The following is a 21,425-nucleotide window of genomic DNA, read 5'->3' as shown; positions in this document are numbered from 1 at the left end:
GGCTGTGTTAGATAATGCCAGGACCAACTATCCAAATACAAATGCACACATGCTCAAACAAACACACATACACACAGAGTTGAGATCCAGAGGGGTGTGACGGGTGTGTGCATGTATACAGACACCAGTGCACATACTGTCACACTCATGCAGACAAAAGAAAATAAATGTTGCAGGGTCTTTTATGCTACTCGACGCTGAAGTTTCTCAAATCAGCTGCTTAACATAAATTAGCATTTGCAAAATAAATGTAATGTTTCGCTCTGTGGTAAAGTGATGCTGATGAATGATGCATGAGGATATGCAAATGAGTGCCATCCAGTTGCCAGCTGAAGTTGCTGGTTTGTGATTCACATCTCTCTCTCTCTATCTCTCTCTATCTCTCTCTCTCTCTCTCTCTCTCTCTCTGGAAGGTAGGGGGAATGGGTGCATGCATAGACCTACAGAATGTGTGCTGGTGCTCCTATCCCACTGCTGTCCCTCAATCCTACAGAGTATTTTTAATTGACATGGAAGACTTGAGTTGTTCACACAAACTTAAAATTGCCAGTGCAATGCAAATCAGTATCCAGTAGGCATTTGTGGGAGTGTACTTCTTCCAGGCCCCTCAACTCTTCCCAACTCGCTTACAAAAGCCTGCTGTTGCATATCCCAAATGCTTCAGGGCTTTCAACAGTATAATGTGTGAAAAAAGACTGCAGTTATATGCACGTATATGTCTTTTCAGCATAACTAGCGCCAGGCAGCTTGGCAAATTAGTGAATAACAATTTAAGCTTAGTGTCCAACAGGGTGTTTTAAATAATAATTGATGTGTTTTTTTTATACTTCCATGTTTTGAAGTTAAGAATAGTCACAAACCTTTGACTGTTTTATCTAGTTTTACAACAAACTCCTGGCTGGCTGAAGTTCTTCATTTAGCTGAAGGCAGCTATAATGCAGCTTAGTGTATAACTTCATTAGTCACACATGTTACCTGTAATTCTTAGTTATTACATGGATTTCATTTACAGTATCCTTTTGGAGCAGAGTGACTTTTCCATCTATCTCTTACTCTGAGGGGTTAAACCCACAATATTTCAAACTTCCACACATAGGAGGTATTACTTTGCAATAGCTTCTAAAACAATGCTTTCTAAAAACACTAATAATCACTAAGCATCTCAGCAAAGGTAATTTAGTGGATTAGGATTTTTGTGGACTGAGTATACATTTCTCTGTGATAATCATGGAATATTGTTATTCTAAAATTAGATATGCAGCCCCTAAAATGGGTGATACCACTTGAAATAAAAAAAAAATCTTGCACAAAATTGGAACAAATTAGAATTCAGTTAAATTCCGCTGCTGCTTCCCAGTTGTGACACAGTTGTGGTGCAAAACACTTTTTGTGACCACAAGTTTCTATTCCAGTTAATGCTATTCTCTGTGTTGAAAATAGACAATGCATTTTGCCACCTATTCCCTCTGCTTTGCTCATTGTGAGAGTAGCTCAAGGCTACTGACGCCTGTGTGCCTCCCACTTCAAGTATAGCGGGAGAAAAGTCTGAAAAAATGCTTGCAACATGAAAATATAATGAAAAGACGGTTTGAACTCTGACCTGCATCTACAGATATACAGGTTAAGGAGGCAGCACACGTTTTTGGACTTATGTGAATGTGTGAGCGAGATAAGGAGAGAAAGAATGTGTGATAGGTGTTTGTACAGAAAACAGAGTTAAAGTAAAAAAAAACAATCCTGTCTGTCTATCTGTCAATTTATTTATTTTATTTATATTGTTCTTCATCAAAATTGCAATTTGAAGGCGTGCAATTTACAAATTGCAAGAGTCGATCGATTTGCATAATTAACATTCTCTGTCTTAAAAAAGCTGCAGCAACTGAAAGTTTACAGGAAGTTGGCACTTGTTGATTACACCAACTACAATGACAATTGTCAATATATTTACTTATCTCTTCTATCTATTCATTTATTCTGTGAGATGTAAGAACACCACTCTGTATTATTTTTTATGTAAAAAATTAGTATGTTCTTGATGTCAAAAAGAAAGTGAACTAAGTTGTTTGAATCTCCCAGTTAAAACACATACAGTAAATCATCAGTTTAAGCATTTCACCTTAAAAGCTCTTATTTGAGACCTCCATGATTTACGGCTGTAAAGCAAATCATGAATGAGGGTGAATCCCAATAATTTTGGTGATCCCCTGACTTTTCGACAAGCGCCGTTATCAGGTCAAATTATAATTTGTCCAATACTTTTGGTTTGTTACTTTAAATGAATGATATCAGCTGTATATTTTGTTTACTGCTATTTAGGAAATGTAAGGATGCTAGCAAGCTAAATTAACATTATTCTGTACGTCTTACGCAAACATTAGCATGTAAGCATGCTTATATTTATCTGGAAGAACTATATTTAAAGCTATAATGCATAGTTTCTGTCTCCCCCATGAGGAATTCTAAGTAATGACAACAACACTGTCGGCGCGTCCACATGATACAAGCCTTACGTGATCGTGCACGCGCCCCCACCCTGCTAGTATGCAAGGAGGACACAGAGGATCAAAAAACCATGATGGACTCTTCAGAAGAGGTAATTAACTGATAAATAAAAAGAGAGGTTTGTGAAGCTGATAGTCTTAATTAGCTTTGTAGCAACTCATTTGGCAATGGCTTGAATGTAACGGACGTTCATTAATATCAAAAAGTTACGCACTAAAGCTTTAACAAAAGAAGAAAAAAAGTGATATTCCTTGTCCTTCCCCTACTTATCTACTCTTTTCATCTGTGTCACCAAATCGCCATCCTCTATTCAGATTAGCGTAGAAGGTGATGATATAGTATAGTGTAATAACAGGATTCATGGGGCTTTTCTAATGTGCACATTTTGAGTCAGTTACTGCTTTCTGTGCTCCCTGAAAGCCTTTAAGGAAATGTGTCTTCATCCCAGTTCATGCATGCATGTGTCCTACTCACTATATAGACATTACGCCTCTGCACACAGGCCTGGCCACATGTGCACATGCACACATATACTGTACACACACTCTCATCAATTCCCTCTAGACAAGATTAACAAATCTATCTTCATTACGCTTCATTAAACTGATAATGTGAAGTACACACTTCATGTGCAGGAAACTATATTCTCCTGTGGGCACAGACAAAGATACATGAAATGTTGTATTGTAATGAATTGTTTCTTTAGACAATACATCACGTTCCATTCATCATCATGATTGAGTTGAGCTCTGTATACGCACCAGGTGAGATTACTAACAGTTAATTGCTGCGCTTAAAAGAAAAAGTTGAGCCGCTTCCTGAAAAGGTTGATTTTCATATTCTTCGCTCCCTCTTTCTCTGTTCTTTGATCTTTGCAGTCACCTGGTCTCTCTCTCTCTCTCTCTCTCTCTCTCTCTCTCTCTCTCTCTCTCTCTTTTTCTATACTTATCCATTACCAAACCAAAGCACTGAAGAAGAGATTGAGCTTCAATAGAATTTCCATGGCAACAGATTTTCAATCATACCTTTTCAATCACGTTACTCTGGCAGTTTGTCCTGGGAGAGCGGAGTATGATCTGGTTTATACTTTAATCATGATCCCACTGATCTTTCAATCAGTATGAAACAATACTGTATGAGCTGACCTCCATCTCCATCATGCATTTGATTTGGATGATTTAGTTATTTGTTTCTTTCTGTTTCAAAAACTGAGGGCCAGACTCAGTTTTTGGCATTTGAGCTCCAGGCATGTATACAATTTAGACTGATGTTTTGTTGTTATCTGGAGTTTTTGTGAGCTTTATGGCATGAACTGGCACAACATTTATGTATGTTCACCGAAGCAGAACAGCTGTTTTTGACTAACCTGCCTTATCGGAGTCCCTGAAGTTTCCGGTTCATTTCTCAGGTTGCGCCGCTTCAGTCTCACGGAGCCTGCAGCCCCTTACTCGTAACATGAGCATGGACTTGCCAACAATTGAGACTACTGACATTTAACTGTTGTTACAAAAAGTGCATTTTCAACTCACGTTTATTTTATTTATATAGTCTATTATTACAAATTTGCCTCAGGGGCCTTTACTACACCATACAACACCCTCTGTCCTTTTCGATCCTCAACAAGGAAAAACTCCCCCAAAAAAGAAACAAAATGAAAGAAGAGCAGCTAGAGCCTGAGCCACACAACTTCCTCTCCACCATGTAACTTGGAAAGAGGACAGGCTACACAAACACACAAGAAGCAAAACTAAAGCACATCATTCACAGATAAGAGAATGAACACGTACAGCGAGAGAGAGAGAGAGAGAGAACGTACAGAGAGAGAGAGAGAGAGAGAGAGAGAGAGCGAGAGAGAGACAAGAGGTGAGGCTGAATCTCCTTAAGGCCCCCATAGATCTTCACTGTGCAATTTATTTTCACCGCCAAGATTCCATCATTCCTTATTTTCTAAGATTAAGGGAACAATCAGTCGATGTTATTGAAGTTATTACATTTGCTTGGTCCTCGGAGACTCCCTTCCTTCATTCGGAGGAAGATAATTGTATCTTTTTAGGAAACATCCTGAGATCTGCACTGTTGCCGTACTGGCTAAAAGCACATGATTACTTTTTAAGTTATTGCAATTTCCAATAATCTTATTTCCCATCAATTTGAAATGTATGTTAAATGGATGCTCTAGTCAAACGAACAACTTGTATGTGTGTGTATTGTGTGCAAACACAGGGTATTATCATAGGTAGCAATAATTATCACACCTCTTTTCAATTAATTGCAATGTCCCACATCCACCAATAAATTAATTGCCATAGTGCAATAATGATAGCTCAGGGTCTTCGCACCAATCCTTCAGATGTGATAAAAAGATGAAGTGCAATTGCCATGGCAGCACATCAAATAATTTGCCATTTCCCCCTCCTGACCCACCTACAGATCTTTAATAAGACATAGCAGATGAAACACTGAGATGCCGTGTTCTTTACATGGCTAATTAGCTGGATTGCTCATTAACAAAATCTCACTAACAATTAGTGAGATATCTGTCTAATAGTCTCTGTGGTTTTCTTCCACACAGTTCAGAGGGTGTGTCTGACATTTGCAGATATTATTCCTCTGTTAATTGAAGCTCTATCAGACAAACAACTGATAAAAGTCAGCTTAACAAGTTGTTGAATATTAAATGCGCTTATAGTTTAAAAGTCAATCGAAGTCATTCAATCTGAGTTTCCCTGCATGACCTGACTGTGAATTTGTATTAACTCTATTGTGGAATATAAGTGTGGAAGCATGCCGTAGTTCAAATCACTGCTTATTTATTTAGCCCTTTATCAAAAGCAAGTCTCAGTGGACTTAAAGGTTTCAGTATGCTTCAAGCTAAAATCTTTACAAAAGCATGCTCATCCAGACGATAAACACTAGGTACTGGACTGAAGAACATGTAAGAGACGGAAAAAGCAAGTCTGCACTAATGCTCCCATGAACATGTATTTAATTACCACCAAGTGATGTTTAAAGTGTCAAGCTCTTCTCCAGCTCTTTATCAGACGTCTGAAGATATTTATGTTCATTGGAGCATTATCTAGTGTGCAGACTATATTTTTGCCTCAGTTAACATCAAACCAAGTGCTTATTGGATTGTGGAAAAGCATCATGCCAAGCTGACATGGGTGGCAAAATAATAGCAGTAGATTCTTATTTGTTATTTTTAAATATAAAAAGATAAAGTTTAAATGAAATATCAGTGTCTATAGCAGTAGCAGAAGTAGTATGAAACAGAGTCTCGCATTGCCAGACCTTCCTCCACAGCGCTGCGGAGGAGGGTTTGGCTAGTCCACACAGCATTCTGGGATAGGAGAAAAACGTGCTCTGGTTTATTGGCATTTCTTTAAACCAATCACAATCGTCTTCGGCAGTGCTAAGCGCCGGAAGATGCAATGGTGCCGCTGCAAAACAGTCTCGGGAAGGAACTTGTTTCAGTGGAACGTGTGCACGTTAAAATGTTGTTTTAGTCGTCCAACAGAAAACTCAGATTGGACAGATAGTCTAGCTAGCTGTCTGGATTTACCCTGCAGAGATCTGAGGAGCAGTTAACCATAGTCTTCATAAATCAACCAGAGTTTAAAATGCCAACACAAAGAAAGTGGAAGTTGAGGGACATCCGGCAGAATTTCCGGCGGCCCCTGAAAAATCCCGGAAGTGGAACGTTGTGGATATAGACTATATAAAACATAGCACATCCGAATCATTCATCTCTGACAAAAAGTGTATAGATGCCTGCTTCCAATAAAACTCAGTCACAGTATGTTTAAACAAAGTACATACAGCAGAGTAATACTGTATACAGTGTTGTGATTGGAATGTAAAAAAATGTGACTCCATGCAGCTTTTTGCAGTGGTAGGTATTTTCTTTTGTTTTTTGTTTTTGTTATTTTACCTTCAGACAAAGACCGGCTAGCTGTTTCCCCATTTCCAGTCTTTATGCTAAGCTAACCGGCTGCTTGCTGTAGCAATAACAAACGGAAAGATATGAGAGTGCTATGAATCTTTTTGCACTCGACACTAGAAAGCAAATAAGTGTTTTTCGTCATCACCTGCATTTGATTGTTGTTAAACATGCTCATCCAGCGAAAATCTACCTGTTTCTCTTCCATTTGAACTGATGGTAAGTAAATTATGCTGGTTTTGAGTCAGTGGGAAAAGTTATAGTGGCGATTAAAAGGAAATGGAAATATTGTTATTCTGGAACACGGTTTAAACATTGACTTTGTCTTCATCCCTCTTCCTTCTTTCTCTCCTTTCTTTTGTTTATCTCTTTGTTCCTCTCCCTCTCACATCCCTGAACGCTTCTTCACTTCGCTTTCTATCTCTCTGCAGCAGAGCCGTTGGACGGAGAAGAGTACCTGGACATTATAGGTATCATGCGAAACCAAGCAGGTCGTTATGAATGTAAGGCCAGTAATGACGTCGCCACGCCTGACGTCAAATATGTCAATGTGGTTGTCAGCTGTAAGTAACCACACACACTGCAGCGCTTGCTATACTCCAAACTGAACAAAGATCAATATGCTCACCACGTTTCATGTCAGAAATTTCACAAGATGATACACTCAACAGATAAAAGTATATAAAAGTCAAGATTGGAATTACGTGTAGAGACGTGGAGAATATAGTGTGGCAGAGAGCGATGGCTCGTCTTGAAAGTTTTGGAGCACCCTTCAGTCTTCAGAAATAGAAAGATCTCTAGCTTTGATTGCAACTGTCGTTTGCATGGTAATTCTCACGTACTATCATCATTTAGGAGACACTTAGCATTTCAAAACAAGATCACCTAATTACATCTTGTCAGGGGTCCATGTTAGATCTGACAAGTGTAATGCATACGTTGGACTGATGAACAGCTCCTGAGACATCAAAAACCAACTCCCTCCAAAGGACTATTAGAATTCTCTTTTATCTTAACAAATCACGTATGGCTGGTTGCCTAATTTGTACTTTAGCCAAGTCTAAGTGTCTAAATGAAATTATGAAGATTTCTATATTTCTTAAATGCAAAACGGGCATTAATTGGTTGTGATGTTTGTAGAAATGTGTGTATTATCAATGTTAATAAACTTGATTAAGTTTTTGTACTGATCACTTTTCTAAATCAAGCCCCAAATAATGTAACTTATATTGGTTCTCAATGGAATTGCATTTTACAAAATGTGGCACGTAGAAGAAACTTTAATTTCCAAGATATTTGTTTGTTTGCTTTTTTTCAGTGAGGTTCAATACAGAGCATTTTTTATTATATGAAAGGGCTTGTATTCTGTCGCAGGCTTATATCAATGACATACTTGACACAATACATTTCACTTTTCACTTTTTAGGAAACCGAAATCTGAGCATTTCAATCAAGAATTGAAAATGCTCCACATAAAGTGATTTTATTGAGGAGCAAAACACTTGATTGTGCAGTACATTAGAGTTGGTTTGGTTATTGGTTTACAGATGTAACTTACTTTAACATTGTGTGACTCTGCAGACCCTCCAACAATAAAGAAAACCCAGAGCTCAGAGACTCAGGTGGGCCGCATAGGGACACTGCAGTGTGACGCCACGGCTGTGCCCACACCAGAGTTTGAATGGTTCAGAGACGAAAAAAGGTAAATCTTGACACACATTTACACTATCACTACCACATCAATGTCACAGGCACAATAGACACTTGTACAACACTGCATACATGACGGTCGGATAACACTTGGACAATTTCTGAATACTTAAGGGAACAATTCTGTACTACTATAGGACACTTCAATATCAAATAACCATGAAAAACAGGTAGTAAGACTTGGCAGTCACTAGTTATAGATCAAGTATAACTAACACACTGATTCAAGATGATGTTGCAAGCTCAGTCTGTGCAGTTGTTATGCTTCATCCCATCAAGGGCTAAGAGAGCTAAATAGATGCAGTTTATACCAGGGTTCTTCAATGTTATTTAAGCCAAGGACCCCTTAACTGAAAAAGAGACGGAGCAGGGACCCCCTACTACATATTATATGAAATGAAGTTGCATATTAAACTGGGCCTACAATAACGTGTAGGGCGGCCTAAAGCCTTTATACCTTTTTTTTGCATAGAATACTAAGCTATTCAAATAGCCTAATAACTGTTACCCCCCCTAGGGGTCCTGGATACCCTGTTGAAGTTCCCTGGTGTAAACAACCAGTCAAACAAGCCATTAAATATAGCACAAGCCATTAGTCTCCTTTATCACAAACAACCATATCTACTGGAAGACCAGCTCCACCAAGGCTGGCACCCCTCGTGCTCTGATGCTCTTTTATTTCTGTTATTATCTCCTGTAATGTTTCCAGGATGGAAAACATGTCAGATAACTAGAAACAACAAAATATTTGAGGAAAGCCTTCACAACAAAAGTGTTTACTGTATATGCATTAAAAGGTTTGGGAAGGTTTGGGTACCAGAGCTTATTATGTACAGTACTGTCCTCATGGTTTATTAAGGTGGATTATGTATTAAAACATTCTGATTTGTGATGATTGATAATTAGCTCCTGTTTGACATGCATGTGATGATAGGTTGCAGAAATAACCTTACATTGACTTGGCCTGACTTGCCTGAAGGCAATGAGCCAACTTGATTTATTATGCCGCCATTCCAAATAAAATAATGAGGCAAAATAATGAGATTTACATTGAATTTACTCGTGCATGGCCATGACAGCTGTAAGAGGCTGTTTACTGTTGTGAGCACAATTAAAGGGCAATTAATGAATAGCATGGCTTTCTAAAATAAAAAAAATATTTTGAACAATGTTCTCTATGCAAGTATGTGGGGAATGCTGTACTGTATCAGCATCAATAGGTCTTCCAACAATAGGACTATACTGAGGTCTCTTTTTGTAATGACCTGGGTCACAACCCTCAACATAGCTTTCTCCAGAGTAGCTTTTTCTTCATCTCCCAAATGTGACAGCAGCTTCATCACTTTATTCTCTGTGCCAGGCACGCTCCGTATCATTTTACTCACTGGTTATAATGGATCTCTTTGATCCCTTTGTCAAATCTGCCCTCACAGTGGTCCCATTGACACATCCCAATGTTAATTTGATGACATCATCTGTGTAGTTTGATAATGACTAATCACCCACTTAATCACTCACTAGGCTGTTATTCCGTTACATAGCTGCGTGAGACTGCAGCGTATTCTGTGATATTCTTTTGAGAAAGAGACAAAGGAGAACAGATCGGGTGTGCTCCTGCATGCAATTTGTATACGATAGTCACTGAAAATCTCAATAACCCTTTTCTCATACCACAAGTAATTTCACTAAAATGGAAATCAGCTTTCTCTGTACTACTGGCTCCTGTGAAAGTGCAAACCGTGTGACCAGACACAGATGTTCATTGGAAAGCGATCAATTTAAGTGCCACGCATGTGTCTGGAAAACACTTGAATAGGATCAAAGTGTAATAACATTCAAAAGCAACGACAACCCAGTCCCTCGATTTTATCACTTCTCATTTAATAACCCGAGTGAATCCGTTCTCTCTTTGTAGCAAACTCACCACCCGAGTCAGTTTGGAGTTTGAATGAAAATAAAAAAAAGCTAATGATTAGAGAATTGCACATGCAAAGCATAATGATCTGCCATTTCACTCCCACCCAAACTACAGCACTAAAAGTTCATGGAAGATCGGGAGTGTTATCACAGATATGGTCTAAAGTAATAGGCCTATCACGCCAGTGCTTGAAAAGAAAGATTTATGGTCGTTGAAATATTTTTGCATTATCTGTTGTTTCCAACCGCCATCTATCTCAGTTGTTTTGTCCCCTGGAGGATTTTGGCAATGTGCCTGTTCACGGTCCCCTTCTCCCTCTGCGCCAGTGGAAAGTGTTATTGCACTTTCTCCTTGGATGATGATGATGTTAATGCACCATAATAATATCATTTGTCCTTGCTTGGCTAGTTAATTTCATAGTCCCCTACCCAAAAATCAAAGCTAATGCACTGTAGCCTGTTGTGTCTTATTTACCTGATTGTTAAGGTCTTGCTCCTGGACTTCATCCGTTTAACCTCATCAACACACAGGTTGGCAGTGGGCACCCTGAAATCTGCATGTGAATCAAGATGATGTTGGTACTGTTGCTGTCAAGCTTCAGATTCTCGCAACAGGGACTTGATTTACCACTTGAAATTTGTTGTAGTTTTTTAAACAGTGGGTTCTTTGTTTCAAACAGAGTCAGACAACAGCAGTCTTTTCATTTTTAGCTGGCTAAGTCACTTTTCATTTTCACGTTTCAAAACAGAACAATCCAGAAGTGTGGTTTGCGTGTAAGGAGACAGGGAAACATGTTAGAACTGATGGTTTTGAATTTCACCTCATTATTTCAGCCTCAAACACACACACTGTACTTTGATCATTTCAAAACATTTTTAGAAATACAGTTAAGTTTTACTGGAGTTTTTGAATTAGCTTTGGTTCCTCGTTTAATTAAGCCTTATTTAATCCCTTCCTTTACCATATTTTAACAAACAAACTACAGTGTCACGTTTCATATTTTAATTACAGATACCCGTCGGATGTAGGATTTATCTTTGCAAAGCCTCATTATATTTGACATTGATTAATTGTTTTCTTAAATCCCTTTTTTTTTTTTTTATTTTTTTTTTTTTTTGTTTTGTTTGTTTTTTAAAAAAAAATTTTTTTAAAATTTTTTTTCCAAAACAAAAAAAAAAAAAGTTTTTTTTTTTTTTTTTTATACTGCCACAACCCCAAAATTTTTTTTTTGGTTTGGGTGTTTTTTTTTTTTTTTTTTCTTCCTTTTTTTTTTTTTTTTTTTTTTTTTTTTTTCCCCCCCCCCCCCCCCCCCCCCCCTCCTTTCAAAAAACACCACCCACTTTTTTTTTCCAGTTATCTAGTGCCAAGTTTGAAAAGCATTGCTCTCACCTGCCCAAACAAGCCAAACTGAAGCAGTTAAGATTTCAGAGTTCGAACAAACTGCTTGGCACAAGCTGGTAAACACATTCTGGGCTGCAGAGCCCAGTCCTCTCTCCTCCTCTGACTAGAGAGGCTTACAGCAACTCACCTTTCCGTGTGCATATCCATCCTCTGCCAGTCTTAATATCCACATGAAGAACCCCTCACATAAATGAATCATTGCTTCACAGCATCCAGGATCTGAGAGTCTCCATGGTGCTTAGACACGCAATTAGCCTCCGTATAGACTGATACATCATGATCTGAATGCAGCTGGCCAGAAGTTCATAACTGAAAAATATTACTACCTGGCTGTCATGACCCTCCCTGCTCCTTTTGTTTCTTCTCACTTGCTGTCCTTGATGGAATTTGGCCAAGGAGGACATGTTTTCAGCTTGGTCTGTTTGTTTGTTTGTTTGTTTGTTTGCTTATAAGTTTGTTTGTTTGTTTGCTTATAAGTTTGTTAGTTTGTTTGCCTGTCAGCAGGATTACAGAAAAACTACTGACCTGATTTTCATCAAACTTGGTGGAAGGGTGTAGCATGGAAGGCACCTTTGGGAGGCACTGGTTATGGTTAGGGTTATGGTTAAGGCTAAGGTTAGGGTTAGGTTCCTTGAAGGCAGCGGTCGCAGCGCTGCCTGGAAGGAGCAGTTTGGGGCAAAAAACACAATCGAGCAGCATGGGCCAAAAACCCATTGTATTCTATAGTGGATACGAATCAAGGGAAAACACATTAGCTTACACTTCCCTTAACATTGCCAGATAGGGCATTTGTGCTGCATTCATGTGGTGTCTGAATAATCGGAAAAATGTGTTCCCGACTGGGAAAGTTTACATTAAAATTGTGAGATAGGGCATGCCTTGGCGGAGGTCCCTAAAGGCGAAGCTACAAATCTGATGGTGCACATAGAAAATAATGTCCAGTTTTATGCAGTAGCTCTAATGAACCCCATAATTCATTACTGTACTTTAGAATTGAGTTTGTATCAACCAGTGTCTATCTACTAAAGCATATTTTAAATGCTCGTGCTATTTGTGCAGTAAATCACTCCACCCAGCATGAGAAAATCCTACGTGAGCTGTAAGCTAACATGATAGACAGATATTTTTGTTGTTTTGTCAGCTGATGCATGGCTGTCACAGACACCAGACCGCTTTCAATCATCACTGGGTTACAAGTCTCAGCAGGGCTCTCTACTTGATTTCATTCATCATCGGCCTTGAATCATAACAGGCCTGTCACTTTCTCTGGCAGTGATAACCTACTTTAGATGCTCCCACACATTACAGAATCAAATCTGTCCATCTGATGATTTGCTCTGGTCTTTCATCTCTGCCGGCCTGCGACCACAGCCCTGCACACACGCTGCATGCCCTCCACCAAATATAGGGGTCAAATCATTTCAATCTAGGCTTTAATGTAACAGAGTGGAATCTGTGCATCAAGAAGTGATCACTGAAAATATCCACTGGAGCACTGCTGCCCTCTGCCTGCGAGGAATGACATCCAGTATGATACAGTAATGATGAGAACACTTGATAAACTTCACAATTTCTGCCAACTTCTCTGATAATGTATTCCAATCTATTATGCCAGATGAAGAAGCTGGCAGAGACACAGGCATATTTGAAAATAAACATGAAAAAGTGAGAGAAGTTACCGGCTGCAGATGTGTGTGTGCCAAACGCGTTAAAAGTTAAAATGGGCAGCACAAATGTCAAACTCAATAAATGGTAATAGAAAAAGGAGATGCACTTTGGGGGCCAGAGATCCAGTTTCCTGTTCTCTACTGTTCTCTACACTCCAGTTTTCTGCTGGGTGTTTAAACTCACAGCATGTGTGCAAAGAAAACAAAATCCCAAAACCTTCACTTTGGAAACAAAAGAGAGTTATATCTCTTTTGACCTGTTTAGGTCAGTTTATTCCCCTGCTGCTGCATTACAATCATGCGCTGCAATCTATAGTAAAAATAGCTGTTTGCTTTCAGCTCCCTGAAGTGCTGTGTATATTATTATCTGGGTCTCTCAGCATGCTCTGTGGGCAGGCAGGCCTTTTTAATAGTGCAGTCACCTCTCATGAAGACACACTGGAGAATATATCTGCTGCTGGCCTTATCGTGGGAGTGGGGTTTGCTTTTAGATGAAGTGGGGACACTGCTGGTGCACTTGTCCTCCCTTAGTTCTCGCTCTCTCGCTTTTAGACACACACACACTGCCACCGTTCCCAAGGTGTCCCCTATGGGAAGGACCTCAGCACTTTATCAATTCCTCGCTCCCCAGTGAGCCAAATTATGCTGTGCCATGATGTGCGTTTTCCTTTTTATGTTAATACTTTCTATCAGCCAAGTATGTGTCAGCACAAACCTCTCGCTTCCCCGCTCCAATTCCGATTACCACATTACCCAGACTTAAGCAGGATTAAGTTGAGGCGCCTTAAATGAACTGCACCTCATTCATGATACGAAAGGGCTCAATCAGCTCAAGAACAAGCAGAATCCATTATGCGTACCGTGTTATTAAAAGAGTTTTATTTGGTTGTGATGATGTAAGGAACAGTTCATCAGGGAGGTACACAGTCTGAGTCAGCAAATTGTATTGATTAATTTGTGCTGAAAGGGATTCAAGGTTGTCATAATTGATTGGCAGAAGTTTGGTGGTCATTAAGAAACCCAGAAGTGCAGGGAAGGACTGCACCAGCATACTAATCTTTCATCCGAAAAATGGGATAGCAATGATCCTGTTTGTTTTAATGACAACAAAATACATAACAAGACAACAATGAAGAACACATTGACATGCTGCACAGCAAATATCCATACAAACATATTTACTAAGAACTGTTTATGTCACATTTACACTCTTGTAATGTGACATAAGTTGTTCCATTTCTGCAAACTTTATGAAGGATTTAGTGGCTTATAGCGGTGAGGTTGCACAGAATCTACGGTGGCCTTTAGATAACGTAAAAATGTGAAAGGCCCTCTTTAGGGCCAGTGTTTGGTTTGTCTGTTCTGGACTACCATATGGCGGTGCAACATGGCTGATTCCGTGGAATAGGACCCTCTATATGAAGGGTCATTTTAAGCTAACGAAAAGACAAAGCGTTTTAGTTTCAGGTGATTATACACTAATGAAAATATAGTTGTGAATATTATATTCCATATCTGCCATAGCTCCCCATAAATACACACTGGTCCTTTAAACAGAAAAAAGACTTATTTGCTCACCACATAATCCAAAGGTCGATGATTGGTGTCAAACTGTTAATGAAAGAGGTTTGTTCCAAAGGCTTATCCCCCCTCTAAACAATCACAACGCCTACACTCAGAGTTCACTGACATGACACTGACCCAGCACGAAAGTATAACCATCGTTATGGAATATGATTAATGTTGTTAGCTGTTTTAAGATCTTTACTTGCATGCAGTAGAGCGATTTTTATTAAAATTGTTGTGAGTTTTTTGTGCATTTTTAAAGGGGTTTAAGGTCTATTGCTTATTTGTAAGCATGTAGATTTGGCTGTTTTCAAATGGCTACTTCACAGTCTTCAGTGTGTAGTTTTTGTTCTACATGCAGCAGTGTTGTTCCCCTGGGATGTCACACCACAGTCAGATAACAGCTGCCATGTTGTGAAAAGTGCCATGTTGCTGTTAGGCTGATAATCTAGCCTATGTTTAAACCAAAGGTTTAACATATTATTCAGAAAACCTCAAAGTGTGTATTCTCTTTCAGTATAGAATCTACATATTTTGTTGGTAAATTAAATTCTACCATCTCCTTTACCTGCACAGACACTACAGACTATTATTTTGCTCAAAATGTCACTAACTCCCTTCTGACTTAAAAAAACCTCTTAATTTCCATTACTTTGCAATTTAGCTAGAATGACCACTTCTGTCTGCCTCTCCTCTCCAGGCTGTCCAATGCCCAGGGCATTAATATTCAGATTCTTGGCACTACCACTATTCTCATGATTGCCAACGTCACCGAAGAGGATTATGGAAACTATACCTGCGTGGCCTCGAACCGACTGGGCGTCCAGAATGCCAGTCTTTTCCTCTATAGTGAGTATATACACTACTGCATTTGCTATAGCTCACGCTTTGAATCTAAAATGAGATTGAATTACTCTCTAATAACCTACTTTCCCACTGAATCGTTAAAAAACAGCAGGAAGGAAACTCACTGTAGCTGGGTGTGCTTTTTTTAAGCTTCACTGCAAGAGCTGAATAATTGGATGCTAGTATGAAAACTAAAACTTGCTTTGTAGTAATTTTGTTAAAGATCAGTGCAACCACAGCTTTTTTTAACCTGCCATGCAATGTAAATTAAGAAAACATCTTTATCAATCTGACAATGCTTTTTATTTAGAAAAAAAAAAACAAATGCTGCAAATATAGAAATCACAACCAAATGCAGAACAAACCCAATTGTTCTGTGCGGCTTGCAGTGCATTGAGCTTCAGGCTCACCATATGTTTCCCCAGTTTATGCCTTGTCTGTGCTCTCTGAAGCATGATTTGCGCTTGAGCTTCCATCACAGCATGGAGGCAATAGCACAACATGGCCACGAGATGTCCCCAAACACCTCTCAAAGTCTGTAGCGACCGACTCAGAGTGGATATGTAAATATGTACCTCTACAGTACCCTCAAAAATATCAATATTATCTGTGTGAATATGAAGAAAACCAAAATGGTGGATATCCAAATATTTTGTCATTTTCTAGATAAAATGTAAATAAGGGTGATGGTTGTGCCAATCTGAGTGAGCTCTCTGGCAATAACTCTACATTAACACTCCTCTCTCCCTCTCTCTGTCTCTCTCTGTGCAGGACCCGGGACAGGTCGAGATATCAACGGCTCTGCCTGTGTATCTCAATCACTGTGGCTCCTGCTGGCCTGCTTCGCCTGCCTTTTCTTCAAGTGTTAATACCGCTGCCCTCCGCCTTTTCCCCCTCCTGGCCTTCCTTCCTCCCTCTCCTCTTCCTTCTCTCCAACTCACCGACATCCTTATTGCAACCTTATTACCAACTTTACCCCCCCCCCCCAGACTGTTTGCATCATTATACAAAAACCGTGAGCACTGCTTACAGATATTACAAAAAACGATGGGTTATTAGTAAAATGTTATAAGAACAATAACAACAAAAACAATGAAATGAAGGACAGAACAAGCAAACAGTGCTCTTTAAAGAATTGTATTGTTCTTTTTAATTTGTATGCACTTCTTTATTTCTGCTATATCTTGTCTTCGGGGCCGGATCAGGTTTAGGGTTTGTTGTATTTTTGTCTTCATGGGAAAACAGAGGGGCACCCGCTCACAGGGATGCCAACAATCATTTGTCTCTAGAAGTACTGAAGACATAAGGTATATTTGTTCTTACTCCCATAGATTCATTATGTTAACTTAAATTGTAGATTTAACCGATTGTTTAACCAGTGCATTAACGAGCAACATGCAAAGCATCTGCCAAATATCCATATAGATTTGAAACTAACACATACACAAATCAAAGGGAAAATACTGCAGCTGTCTTCTATAATGAGATTAAAGCTTGATATTAAAGTCTTTACTACCATAATATGATGCTACTAGAGTGAAACACAGACATAGAGCATTAGCCGGATATCTCTCCTATCAATGACATTGTTTCTAGATGCAGCAGTCACTTGGGTTCTTGCTGTTGAGCCCAGAAATTGAGAATGCAGTGAATAGAATCGACTTGATCCTACTGAGCTAACCCATGCGAAGTACTAACCTGAGGAAATTAGTTCATCAGGTGATGGATACCTACATCTTCATTCAGTGGCTTTGCAACCACACGCCTTTTTTTTTTCTCCAAAAGAATCCCTCTTTTATTTTGCAGCAGGAAAAGAAAACACAGTAGGTTATAATGATGCGTACTGTACATAGTAACATTTTGTATTTCTCTATGATAAGACAACTTGTTCTGCCACTGTAACAACAGGAAACAGAGAAATTGTTGCAGTTTATGTTGCTTGTTTGACGACCAACCAACCAACCATACTGTGCAGTTTGTCCCTGCTCCACAGCAGGCTGCACACATTTAGCTGCATACACTGTACCACATAAAGCGTTCGCTTTTAGTTTATGAGTTTTAGGATCAATCTTCTATACTGCTGGAATTTGGATAAAAATGTATGACACCACTGAATGACTTTTTAGTTTTTCTCTTTCAATAAGTATGCGTGTTTTAATATGAACTGATACAGACAAATTCATAATATATTGATATTGAGGTTATTTTTCCTGTCTTTACCTCATTCATTTTAGTTGTGTGTGTATATATATATATATATATATACTTGAATCCAATGTCCTTATACTATTATGAAAAGGCAAATTTTATGTGTCCATGTTTCTGAATAGGGTAGTGATTTGTTGAGGATGAATAACTTGTAGATCTCTTGAACTGGCAACCCTGCTCTATCAAGTGAACCGAAGCCCATTAGAAAAATTATGTTTTAAAACAAAAACAAAGAGAAGATTGTTTTGTGCAGTTATTGTTGTACCTATCCTTGAGATGATACAAGTGCTGGCTTGTATGGTGTTGTAGGGAATGGAATATAATGTTTAGCTACTAATACGCTGCCATATACCAGGAATTCAATATGTGACCAGCAAACAAATGAATACTGAATGCTTCTTTCCCTTAATGGCCACCAAGGCCACTGTGCTGATGGGCATCTTACATGTCATACAGGAAATGTTCTCATCACACCTCTCCAATCAATGAATTTATTTCTTTATGAACAAAATGGTTAAATGATTACTACATGTGTCAATATTTTGTGAAAGAAGACCTTTCGAACAGTGTGATTATTTCAGGAAACAGCTCAGAGGTCATTCCTGTTGTGACGAGAATCGCTGAAATTGGTGCACTATTAGCTGCCTTTTTTCCATTTAGTTTGACCTACTGTAAGGTGACTAATAGTGTACGGACTCCAGCACCCAGCTCAGCTCCTTGTCTGGAAGTGTGTACGTGTCTCCGCTCTTCTAACAACCAAGCCGAGATAGTACTAGTACTGTAAAACACACATGTAATTAATGTCATCTTGCATTATGCATTAAAGAAATTGTCCCTGGTGTTTTCATTGTATATGCTTTTGAGGCCATGGCTGTGTGACTTTGTAGCGTTGGTAATGCCATCTGATCCAGTCTAATTTTCATGTGTGGGTAAAACTGTGGAAGCAGAGCTGTAAAGTGACTCAAAGCATTTAAACAGTTAAAACAACTTTTCTCTCTTCTTTATCAGTCACAGCACAAACAATATCTTACACTCAGATTTTTCAGTCTAGGAAGTGATAAGAAAGCTGCTTTATTCTGTCATCATCTCACACATGCTTTTTTTATTGATTTTCTACGACTGAACAACTCTGGTGTATCCACTTTAACTTGGATTAACTTGACACCTGATGTTTTTCTAATACATTGGTATTTCTGCAGACTCTTCTTTTGTAGCCTCTGGCTAGCTCATACTTGAGGATGCTAGTTTGTAAGCAACACTTATGTAGTTACTGTAGGAAGAAGTGAATGATCTGAAAGCTATGGTGCAATAGTTCCTCATGATCAGTTTGCATGAGAGTAGTCTGTGCTACATGTCTATTTCAGTAAGTCTGTCTCACTCATGAGTCCAAAAAAAAAAAAAAAGATACTCAGGGCAGAGCAAGGCTGGCCTTGGGTAGACTCTCAGAAAACTAAAGTGTGTTTATTTGCTGAAGGAGACCCTGACAGACTACCAGAGCTGGCTCAAATATCTCCAAATTGTGCTATTTTAACCTGCATGGAATGCAAGATGGGTAGAGGAAGCTTATTTTAAAGGATTCTACAATAAATTGACTGTCATGGTTTGAACTTTCTACCATTCAGGTGATTTTCATGTGGATGTCCAAGTATGTCCTTGCAGGTTAAAACCAGCCAATAAGCACTGACTGATACCAAGACCACTTATGTAAAAGCCATGGAGCGCTGTCTTATCCATAAAGCAGAAAGAGATACGGAATACTGTCCTTTCATTGCTCATAGAGACCAACAGCCAGCCTACGGACAAAGCACCAACCTCCCTGTAGACCAACCTGGATTCTACTGAAGACTGTAGATACAGCTATCTAGTTTACTATTGAGCATTGCCTCAAAACATCACCATTGCTTCACTGTAAAACTGGCTTATGTATGTGCGCGTGTGTACTCTGATTCTGATTCTGTCCATTATAATTAACTTACCTGAGAAGTTAACATAAGGCATGAGATACATGACAAGTTGGCCAAACAGCTAACTTTCTAATTTCTGTTGAGCTTACAGTGGTAACCTTCTATTTTACGTTTAGAATATTGTTTTCCCTCGGAGTGTATATACAGTGTGTTGTTTCTACACTAGAATGCTGTAAAGTCAGCAAATCCATAAGGTCGTGTTTATACAACTCAACATATAAAGATTTAAACAGCAAATGTAACTATCATGTTTGTACTTCCCTTCCCTTTGACATGGGAAACTAAGATTCAATCATGGATTATGACACAGCAGTGTCCCATTTTTTTGTTTCTGTTTTACTTTACTTTACTTTATTATGGCATAAGGTAATTGCAGTCAGTTTCTAAAAAAAAATGATATGTAATGAAGGTATATGAGAACATGTTCATAACACAAAATGAAGTTGTTTGAATTCAATGTTCTGTATTTGAATGTGACTTGAGATGTCAGGTCAGCTTGGAACACAGAATCTTAATGGTACAATTGTGTTTATCACCATGTAACATGCAAATAAAATAATATATGTATTGTTGTATTCTCTCTGGAAGACATTTTGTCCTCAGAAAGTGTGAGAAATACAACTGAGACTCAACTTGTCAACAAGGGAATCTTCCAGTTTCACTTGTTTGCGTAAGCATGGTGGTATTACCACAACACATGGACATACATTGATGACAATATGGCACAGGCTCTTTACACCATATCACTGTTGCAATAAAATGTTTCACCACAAGATGTCATAACAAACCAAATTATGCCCCCAGTGTGTTTTGGGATTTGGCAGAATGAGGACACAAACACATTATTCTGCATCATTATTAGCACTTTGACTATGATAATAAACAGGGAATGTAGCCGTGTCAAAGGTTAGGAAAACAGGCCTGTAGCTGCACAGTTTTCTTCTTAAACCCCCACATCAGCTGGTAAAATGTGGGTGAGGAAAGCAAATGAGATGTGCTCATTTATTCAATGAGCGGCTGAAAGTAGATCTTATATTTTTTTTTATATGCCATAACTGTTTTCATCCAGAGCTGGGCCATAATCACAATACACTTTGGGGGGTACAAGTATAGTATGCTATGAAATGTCATCGTATAGTATGTCATGAAAAAGTATGCCATAAAAATGCCATAGTATTGTATGCCATAGAACTGTGATAACACATGTTATAGTATAATAGTCATAAAAGTTAATAAAAAGTAATAGTATAGTGTGCCATAAAATATGTATGTATTTAAAAAATATCATAGTATCAAATGTCATAAAAAGTCAGTAAATTATGCTATAAAAATGTCATAGTATATGTAAGCCTTTAAAAATGTCATAGTATATGTCCTACAAAAAAAGTAATTCTAAAGTGCTATAGTATAGTATGTCATGAAAGAGTCATTGTATAGTTTGCCATAAAAAGTCATTAAAAAGTAATGGTATAGTAGTTATAAAATGTCACAAAAGACCTCAGACTCTCCACGCTGTCTTCCAACAACATAATGATTCCAAAATCGTTTCAGTGGATCAAATGTCATAAGAAATGTCATCGTTAGTATGGGATAAAAATGTCATAAAAATGTCATAAAAAGGTCGTAGTATAGTATGCCATTAAAAGATCATCACAAAAGCCATAGTATAGTATGTCATAAACCTTTCATTAAAAAGTCAAAGT

General features: G+C 38.5%; 1 protein-coding gene across 3 annotated transcripts in view; it reads left to right on the top strand.

Moving 5' to 3' along the window:
- Nucleotides 1-20,297, top strand: part of LOC120574226 (limbic system associated membrane protein) — a 723,149-nt gene extending 702,852 nt beyond the window's left edge. For all 3 annotated transcript variants that reach the window (XM_039824481.1, XM_039824474.1, XM_039824468.1), the window contains 4 exons: nt 6,874-7,005; nt 8,024-8,144; nt 15,405-15,553; nt 16,322-20,297. In XM_039824481.1, coding sequence (XP_039680415.1) covers nt 6,874-7,005; nt 8,024-8,144; nt 15,405-15,553; nt 16,322-16,419 — 500 coding nt within the window. In that variant the 3' untranslated portion in view covers nt 16,420-20,297. The remainder of the gene's footprint in view (nt 1-6,873; nt 7,006-8,023; nt 8,145-15,404; nt 15,554-16,321) is intronic.
- The last annotated feature ends 1,128 nt before the right edge of the window (nt 20,298-21,425 follow it).

Source organism: Perca fluviatilis, chromosome 2, assembly GCF_010015445.1.
Source record: "Perca fluviatilis chromosome 2, GENO_Pfluv_1.0, whole genome shotgun sequence".
In the NCBI taxonomy this organism is placed as follows: domain Eukaryota; kingdom Metazoa; phylum Chordata; class Actinopteri; order Perciformes; family Percidae; genus Perca; species Perca fluviatilis.
This window is presented reverse-complemented; position numbering and strand designations above follow the sequence as displayed.